Source organism: Propithecus coquereli, unplaced genomic scaffold (assembly GCF_000956105.1).
Source record: "Propithecus coquereli isolate 6110/MARCELLA unplaced genomic scaffold, Pcoq_1.0 Scaffold56, whole genome shotgun sequence".
NCBI lineage: Eukaryota > Metazoa > Chordata > Mammalia > Primates > Indriidae > Propithecus > Propithecus coquereli.
In genome coordinates this window covers 898,241-907,972 of record NW_012151507.1, presented here as the reverse complement: position 1 = coordinate 907,972, position 9,732 = coordinate 898,241, and the positions used below count along the sequence as shown (strand labels likewise).

At 35.3% G+C, this 9,732-nt stretch overlaps 1 protein-coding gene across 4 annotated transcripts in view; it reads right to left on the bottom strand.

Moving 5' to 3' along the window:
- Window positions 1–9,732, bottom strand: part of POU2F1 (POU class 2 homeobox 1) — a 161,147-nt gene that overhangs the window by 68,804 nt on the left and 82,611 nt on the right. For 3 of the 4 annotated variants that reach the window (XM_012657774.1, XM_012657776.1, XM_012657775.1), the window contains one exon: window positions 2,128–2,193. In XM_012657774.1, the coding sequence (XP_012513228.1) occupies window positions 2,128–2,185 (58 nt within the window). In that variant the 5' untranslated portion in view covers window positions 2,186–2,193. Of the gene's footprint in view, window positions 1–2,127; window positions 2,194–5,396; window positions 5,472–9,732 lie in introns of those variants that run through there. The other variant, XM_012657773.1, reaches the window with a different exon arrangement.

Here is a 9,732-nt window from a genome sequence, read left to right as displayed (position 1 = left end):
ATGGAAGTAGAGAAGTCTAAGAAAGTGCCAGAGTTTAGCCACAAAATTATAATTTCAGAAAACTACAATTTTCTAAAAGTAAAAAAATCTAAATTAATACTGCTCAACTCTATGGTGCAAATGAGTTTGCCATGCATTTGACATTAAAACAGGGCAAGAAATTCAGAAGACTTCCAACAAGTGCTCCAGCCAGAATTTACCTTACATAGATCTGAACACATACAAAGTGCTGCTTAAATTTTCAGTTTTATTTCTGTTCATGGGAAAAAACACATGCAGGCTGCAAATCTTAAACCTGCCTTTATTTCCTGGATTTGTGCCTCACATCCCTATTCCTTAAAATAGTAATAATATCTAACTTGTCATAAGAACTTAAATTAAAATCAGGTAATGTATACAGAGCTTAAGATTTTTAAAAACATGTCACAGGGGTTTTATTAAATGTTACAGGTGCTCAAAAAATGGTGACTACTAAAACTGCTATTATAGCAGTGGCATTAAAGTAAATATGGGGATGCCTTGAGTCTAATGCAGTAGATATTCTCCATGTTCTCCAATCATTTAGTGAATCTGTTTCTCCTCCCTTAGAGAGAAAAACATGCTTCCTCTTTGAAGCTATCCTTTAGGCACAGGTGTCCTGCCCCTCTCCCTTGGCCTCTTAATGGGATCTACTGCCCTATTACTCTCTGAAAACAAGTCCCATCCATAAGCTAGGTGGCCAAAGCACCTGCATTGGCACAAGAACCAGTGCTACTAAATAAAGGAAGAGGGGCCCAAACAGGGGACAGAGAAGTAACAGAAAGGAGACTGTGGCGGATAATTTAGAAAGAATTCAATGCTATCCTTCCCCTTCTCAGGAGATACTACAGTAGTCTACTTGGTTAGCCTCAGTTAGAATAATATGAAACATGTTAAATACAATGGGGATGAACATGGAAGCCCCACAGCTCAGTTTCACATAAAGAGGTAGGTGCATTTCAGAGATTAAAAGATAAATAAGCATCTCCAGATACAGAACAGTTTACAATGGAAGACATGTAGGCAGGAAACTGCTATATTGGTCCAACCTATCCATCTACTACAAATTATTAATAAAAGGTTTTATGACCCATAGAAATGGAAAAACAAAGACAGCCTCCAAAAGTGCCTCTGATTCTTACCCATCTCCCATAGTTAGGCATTTTGCAAAATGATGGCCAAAGAGGGAACCCTCTCTGCTAGTGAAAAACCTCGTTTACTTCAGAAACAGTTACTTTCTGTGCATCCTTGCCCATAATTCTCTTATTTGGTTTAGAATTGTATTTGTGTCTGTATCAGAAACTGGGGAAGTCCCTGTACCATCTCTGGCAGATAATAAAGACACATAGTCAAATGTCCTCAAGCAATACACTGAATTAAGAGTATGGGCTGTGGATACAAACTATCCTTTATGGATTTACCTTTCTCTCATGGGGCCTCAGTATTCTCATTTAAATGATAATTAATTTTCTCCTGATAAAAGGTTTAATCAAGTATAAATTTTTTAAAAAATTACCAAATAAAAGGATGTATTAAAAATGGGTATGTCTTTATATTAATAACTACATGACACTATCATAACTTTAATATGATTTATATCAAATGTGAGTAGATAAGGTTTACTATTTTGATTAATACCTGTAACAAGAGCAACACTTTACTGAATGGTTACTGTGCTGTTGGCACTTTGCTTAACACTTCACATATATTATCTCCTTTAATACAGTGACCTCTGAAATATTTTATCCCCATTTTATAATTGAATAAATTATGTTTCAAAAAGATTGGAGAAATTGCCTAAAGTCACACAGCTAGTAAGTGGCAAATCTATAATTGATACCCAGAACTATCTGATTGAAAGGATAATTCTTGTAACTACCTGTTGTTTCTCTGATAGATGGAAGCAAAGAGATGAAGCAATCTGCAAAGAAAAGTAGATTATCTTAAACAAACATGATCCTGGTTCCTGCAAGTACTAAATCATATTTGACAAGTCAATACTCAAATTGCTCTGTATTTGCCAAATACATGTTCTAGTAAAGTGGGAAGTTTCTTCTTTTAGCTCCATTAGATCTAATTAAAAAGCTAGATGAGAGAACTCTCTCTTACCCGTGTTGCCATCTCCACTCTCCATAGATGGTTTACTGGGTTCTGACGGATTGTTCATTCTTGAGTCTGAAATAAACCAGAGTGAATAACGTATTTTAAAATTTGAGACTGGAGATGGGGCTAAGGAGGCAAAATCATGGCAGAGGAAACAGTTAACTAATGTTACGGTCCAGGATACACAGTGCATACATGTCAGGCTGAAACATCAGAAATTGTAATAAAAGGTTATCTGAAGGAAATCCAGGATTCCCTGGACCCTGAGGGAATCCATAAATAAACTATCTTTCCAAAGAATTTTAAGATTCTTTGAAGAAAAACAACAGAACCCTAACCTGAAAAAAAACTATATTAGAAAGTCTCATATGTAAAAGAAGTAAGTGCTTTGTAACATCAAGTATAAAATGTTAAAGAAATAAAACTGAGGCTGGGGAGAAGCACCTCAAAAGTAAAAAGAAATGTTATCCTCAAATAAAGTATCTTTTTTATATAAGCAAAGACATTAATTAATTACAACCAAAACAATCGATTGGTAATCTTGATAACAGATGAGACAGTAACTTAACCTAATAGACCAAAAGAAAACATGTCTGAGAAAAATGCCCCCACATTTATTCCCCTCCCCAAACAAACTAGAGTCTAAGTGAGAATATGTCAAATTCATACCTCAATCATAAACCAGTATAAGAAGCTGTGCCAGAGCTATAAGAGATATAATTTCAAAATTGAATCACAACCACACCCACTTAAAAATTATACTTCAATATCCTAAATGAAATTTGCTAATCTGGGTTTATTTCTTCCAGAGTTATCTGTTAAATGAAGGTTTGTTTCCATAGTAAAAAGTTTTCGTCAAGCAGTATTAGGTATCCCAGAAGACATGCAAGAGAAGAGACAAGAACTCTGCTCTTCTTTCACCTCTTTGAAGGGTAAAAAACTGAATACACCTAAACACGATCTTATTCTATATCTACTGCAAACTTAAACTTAGAATATTTATAATCAAACTAGTTTACTATCAAAGAAGTTCTGCCGTTTCTACTGAGTTAACAATCATTTAACTACAGTTATTAAGAGAGAACAGTATTTTAACTATAATGCATTTGGTTTTTCGACCAAAGAGTACGTTTTGTCATCTGCTTAAACATCTAACTAGGAAATCAAAACAAACATTAGAAAGAAGTCCCAACTGTAGACAGTTGTCCACAGTTGCATTATCCACATGCATAAGGGATGAGAAAAAATCTAGAGTCCTCCTCTTATAAATTTCATTTCCAACCTAGAAGCTCTGTAATGGCTTTTCCAATATAGTAAGTTTTTACAACTAATGCTTGTCTTATGGGCTTAAGCACCTCTGTTATATCTCTGGTTTCTTCTTCAAATGTTCAAAGGGTTTAAATTCATATGTCTGTGGTCATAAATGAGGGCAGTTGTACAACTTCCTTCACCCCTAACTGTCCAGAGAAATGTAAATATATCATCTGAAAACATACTAAGGTTTGAAAGGAACAGGTGTACAACTGACTGAAAATTGGCTTTCTGAATGACTTAACCAAAATCTTATGAAGGTCAACAAAGACCACAACAAATGTAACGATTACACACACTATTCAATGCTTCCTTTAAAATGAATTTTAAAGTAAAGTGGAAAAAAGGATGAATCAGTTAACACTCATGAAAAGAATAATATTTTCCCAGATACACGGACACCATACAAAGAAAGAAGCATAATTCTTAACAAGTCAGGAGCCTAAGCTTATACAATTCATATCCTAATTTCCCCATCTATAAATTATGACATAGGTATTTTATGTGCATCTTTTCAGAATCTTTCATTGAATTGTCAGGGGCTTCAAAGGCATTTAACAAAATTACTTAACACGCAAAAAAGAATAAAACAATAAAATTTTGATTAACTGTACAACAACAATGGGGAGAGATTGTTTACATTGTATTTACTATTAATTGAAAGTAATAGATACAATTTCCAATTCTAAAAACATGCTAAAATATTTCAAAAATATATTTTCCTTTCTTTTTCTGAGTTCCCAACTTGGTAAATGTAAAAGAGTAAATACAGATAAATTCTTTTTTGATATTTGAAGTATTTTCTCTGTCTGAGCAATATAAGAAATATAAGTCTATGCCATTGAGCCGACTGTAAATAATGAGTCCAACACACAGTCTACAAGTTGAATTAACTGAATTCTTGACATAAATTTGTTGTTTGTGTCATTCACCCATTACATAGTGGTTTTTACTGTGCTAGATAAATATCACTACTACCTCAGGTTTAGGCCATGCCTTTTGTATAAGAATTCAAACATTTTCAGAAATACCATTTTACTTTATTCTTGGCAACTATGAAGGTAAGAGGAGACAGACTCAATTTTCAAGTGGGGAAAATGACATATAGAAAAAGTCATTTGTGAAAGTTTTAAATGTAAGATATCCAAGTCCTAGAGTTGGTATCACTCAACTTTCCAGGTGACTATAGAAAGGTTTCAATAACTGCACATAAACAGACAAAACTACACACAAAACATGGCCATCATCGATCATGTCTGAAAAACCAAAGCGCTTCTCTTTTAAATCTTTGTCACCAAAGACTGTTTTTAAACTGGACATCTCCCTCTCCAAAAATAGGCTAACAGTTAAAACTATAGATTTCTAAAGAACACAGTTGATTTTATAAAATAAAAAAGGCTAATATTAGCAAAAATTTGAAAAGTTAATAATTTCTAAAATCTGAGAACTGATCAATAGATCTACTGCAGTAACCAGTACAATTATGCTCTGTATTAATATTTAAGGGAACAATTCTGCACAATGACTCTACCTTATTTTTCACTGAGCATTTTTGCTTTTTGTATAAGACATTTTCATTAGGTATGAAAAACATTTTTATTAATATGTATATAGTAAGTACAGTTTATACCTTGTTTCAGACTTAAAATGTTTTTAGAACTACATGAAATGCTCTCAACAGAAATTTACAAAAATCAAAAATGTCCTTCACTCAAGCTGAATTCTAAATCCACACTAGTTACAGAAAATACCCTCTGAACCAGAAGAGCTAGTCACAGGGAGGGACCTACTACAAATTCAAGTATGCTTGTGCTTTGCAAATGCTTTCCTCCTTCCCAGCTCAACCCAGCTCTCCCCCTCCCCTGCACTGGTTGCATATGCGATTAAGCATTTATGCATAGTCAACCCCACACATGCTATTTCCATATTAAAGCTTCTAAGAAAAGAACTGTGCTGGTACCCACCTAAAACATAGTCACTGCAGTCCAGCATTGCTGTGAAATCTTCTAGAGGTGCAGACAGTCCAAACAAGGAAGAAACAGGTAGCAGTTTGGGGTGGGGGAAAGAAGGTACTACTATTTCTAACAAATCTACACTATGTTCTTAAGAGAACAAGGGTGTGGGGGGTAATGATTAAGGGGAGAAGCAAAATACAACTTCTTCAGTTACACCATAGCAATCTTCAACTGAATAAGGAAACTTCAGTTGCTCAGAGGAGTTTTAGTCTCTCCTACCAGCTAGGACTGACATTATCAAGGCAACTGAAGCATGAAAAGTTCCCCTTTTTGTAATAAAATAGAAACAAAGATTGCAGCTGGCAGTTTCCATAATGAAGCTTAATCAGTATGCGCGTGATTAGGGCCTTATGCAAATCTCCCCTCGTTAGCACTGCAGCCAGCACTTTGAAGTCCACGAACAATTCATTTACAGAATATACTGAAAGCACTCCCTGCATAATTTAAATCATTGCATAAATATTTATCAGTTCATTTGCATATTAATTGGCAGTGCATGAAGGGAAAAATTATCTCCTGAGTGCCAGCATAATAATTAGGAGGATAAAATGAGATTTCTTCCAATGGCCTGGCTTCTTGGACCTAACTTGAGATAGTACCAGGGGAGAAGGAGGGACAGGAGACAGAGTTCTGTTAAAATGCCACTGAAATGACACGTACAAATTAGAAACAACTCTACAGACTTAAGCACTTTTAATCTTATTCCTGCCGGCAACAATGACTTCAGTAATAAGAGGATTTGCAAAAGCTTTCTACACAATCCAAATAATCCCAAGGAAACAATTAGCAAGGTAGAAGGAGAACACAGGGCTGTCAAGATGGTGCTAGTCTACTGATAGGGAATTTTCCAATTGTTAACACACACTGTCAGGAGAAAGTCCAACTTTAAAACAAGGCATGAGTAAATTCAGAAGCAGTGCAAGGTGTATAAAGGTATCTTCAAGAGTATGGAAATTCATTATTTACAAATCTTTTTATACTACCAAATTAACACAATAGATTAGTTGAATGCTACATATTATGCGGTATTCTTTTCCCATGAAAATCAATCTCAAGTAGAAAGAAGAGTTTGCTATTTAGAATCTTGATCATCAAAAAAATGGGCCATATAAATTGTGGACTAATTTAGCAAACTCAAGTAAATTTCACTTAATGGACACACACAAAAAATCCTTATTAAATAATATGTTTATTCAATTTAAAGTGAATTTACAAGGTAATCATCAACTCAAAACTTTTCAGGCATTACAATATAGCAACATTATCTCCCATTCATCATAGACAATTTAGGAGAAAATTTATAAAAACCCCATGGAGTAAGCATTTATATACCCCCTTTTTAATAAGGAAACTGAGGCACGGAGAACTAAAGCACTTTACCCAATGTCACACTAATAATCTGGAGTCAGGATTTAAAACTAGATTTTGCTGACATATTTAAAATCTGAGCTCTTGGCTATTACTATGCATTATGGATGAGTTACACATTTAGAGAACTGCGAGGTGGGGTGAGTCGACTAAAGTAGCAGACTAAAATGGCTTGTTTTCAGTATAATAAGGAGATTGGTAACTGGTGGCAAAGACATTGTGTTTACAATTCGGGTGTGTACACATACATGGAGGAGCATGCTAGACTTGGAGAGTTCTCAAGGGTGTCATTCCATTAATAACTGCTTTTATTTAGAATTAGTCTTCAAGCATGTCAAATGTCTGATTTTAAAAATACGTATGCACCTTTCCCCAACATTAACGTTGAAATTAAACTCAACACGTATATGAGGAAATGAAAGACAAGATTTTTATAAGGGGCCTTTAAAAAGATTTCCTTGCCAGTCAATAACAAAGGACCAAAAACCTTTCATAACTTTTAGATCAGCGCTTTATTCATATTGCTAGTTTTCCTGTTTCACAGGATCACAAAATGCTTATGAGGAGCCAGTTTGGAGGAGAAACACAACACTGCCATTTAGTACCTGCGAAATGTGTTTAAGTTTCTTCCCTCTTCTAGTCTTAATTTTCTCATCTGTAAAATGATGAGAATACCCCTTTCACGAAGTTGCTGTGAGATAAATGTGTTTGTGCTTCTCAGATTAGAAGTATGAGGCAGTTGTATCATGAGAGACATCAAGTCACTGGATACACATGGTCCGTCTTTTGACAGCATCAATTTTAATAATTCACATCACTTTGTATTAAAATAAGCAAGAATATATTAATTAAGAGAACACAAATTTTCAAATGAGTTTTTAAGCTAGAATGTATTGGGTTGTAGAAGTTCTGCTTGGTGGGAAAAGATGAAAAGCAATGGTGAATATGACTAGAATGTAGATGTCAATAAATATTTCTTTCCCTCCTCTTCTATCTTAAAAAAAAAATTAAATCTATCACCTGCACTTATTATAGAATATCTGTGCAACTTACCATCTGCCTTTTTGTTCTTTATATAGTAACACCTTGGAGCTCTAGTCAGATAATTACTGCCAACTGAGGAGTGTTTGCTGGTAGGTACCCCACAGGGGGAACAACTTGGTAGTGTAATAATCTTCTTCCTCAGGCCAAGGGAGTCCCACAGGGCCTCTGCTCAGATGGGAGGCTGGAGCTCACCAACTCACACAGGCTACTATCTAGAATGGGACCCTGTTTCCCTCTACTGCAAAGCTCACCCAGGCAGCTGACTTTGCTAGAATGGGAAGGGCAAGAAAAATTCCTTCCTGCCACTCTTGATCTAGGTACCCTACCCTTTCTAGGTGATAGGTTTAAATACCGGAAGGTTGTCTGGGCCTCTACAGGCGTACTGCGGGAGGGATGGCCATGATTTCTCCCCTGTGCTCTCAAACCATTGCACATTTACATCCAAAGAAGCAAACAGATAGCTTTTCCCATAAAATCTCAAATGTTCACTTCATTTGGTCTTCTGTCTGAAATACCAATAAAGAATCACTTTGGTTAAAACTTAACTTAAAAAGAACACCATTTTTTAAAAAAGAAAACCATTTCTGAGAGGTTTGTGGGTTTGTCAGTCACTCACACTTCGGCATGAATTAATCCAATCTAATTGCTTTCTTTTAACACCTAGTTTAGGAGTTGATTAGTGAGGTAATGGTTGTTCTCATTGAAGAAGACGCCAATAAATGCTCTAATAAAATAACTGTTGTTTAGATGACATGGATTGGGGCTGGGGTAGTCACGGCGCAGGGTTCACAGAAGGAAGAAAGAATAGGAAATAGTAACATATGGAAGTATAACAAGGAGCTGAGAGGGCAAAGTCCAAATTCACGTATTTCAAAATTATGCCTAAAATTTAGCCCTTTTTTTCCAAGACAGGGGAAAAACACTCTCCCATGATTCAGAATTCATGGGCTAATACTTTTAGTATTAAAATAATTTTATACTCGTGATCTTACGGGCTAGTCTAGCTCTCATTAGAAATGAAATCGAGGGCAACAAATTACGAACTAGCATTTTAAAACACACCTTATTCGTGTCAGTGAATTGAGGTCGGCTTGTACTCTACCTTACTAAATCATGGACATCCAACCTGGTCACGTTCCGTATGAACAGCCATTTGTACACACTATTCTGTACCGACTGTGTACCTAGTCAAATGAGTAGAAATGTCTCTGACTTAACGACTATTCCCTGTCACCTCCTTTCTGTCTCATCGGAGATTTTGCATCTTACAGGTCCACTGGTTTCACACCAGGCAATCTCAGTTGTACAATAATATCCTTTTACATTTTCATCTCTTTTCAAAATCTACCTAGACTTTTTCAGTGTCCTACTAACTTGTATATAGAAAACACTTAATAACATTGCTTCAGTCAATGTTCAGTAATAAAAGTACTTAGTATCTCAAGAATTATACATCATTATTTACAAAAACTCATCTAAAAAACTCATGACCCACATATAGCTGAAAATAATTTACTAATAATGCCCAAATATAAAAGAACATTCCAAGACTTGAAAACATTAGACTCAGAACCAAGTGATTGGCATTGCCACCGTTCTTGTGCACTATGTCACAGTATATGTGGAGGACACCCTCTAAGGTTATAATGTAGGGCTCTCAGTGCTTAAAAAATTTTTTTTTAATAATGTAAAATGGAATTCCTACCACTTAATAAAAATCTAGATGGGCAGATACCAAGAAAGAAAGGTATTTTATCAATTTAGCTAGTAAGCATTGCCAAATAACAAGACATCTGAAGGATCATCTATTTCATAAAAAGTAAACTGAGGCCTAGAGAATGACTCTAGGGTCACATAGCTATTGCGTGGCAGA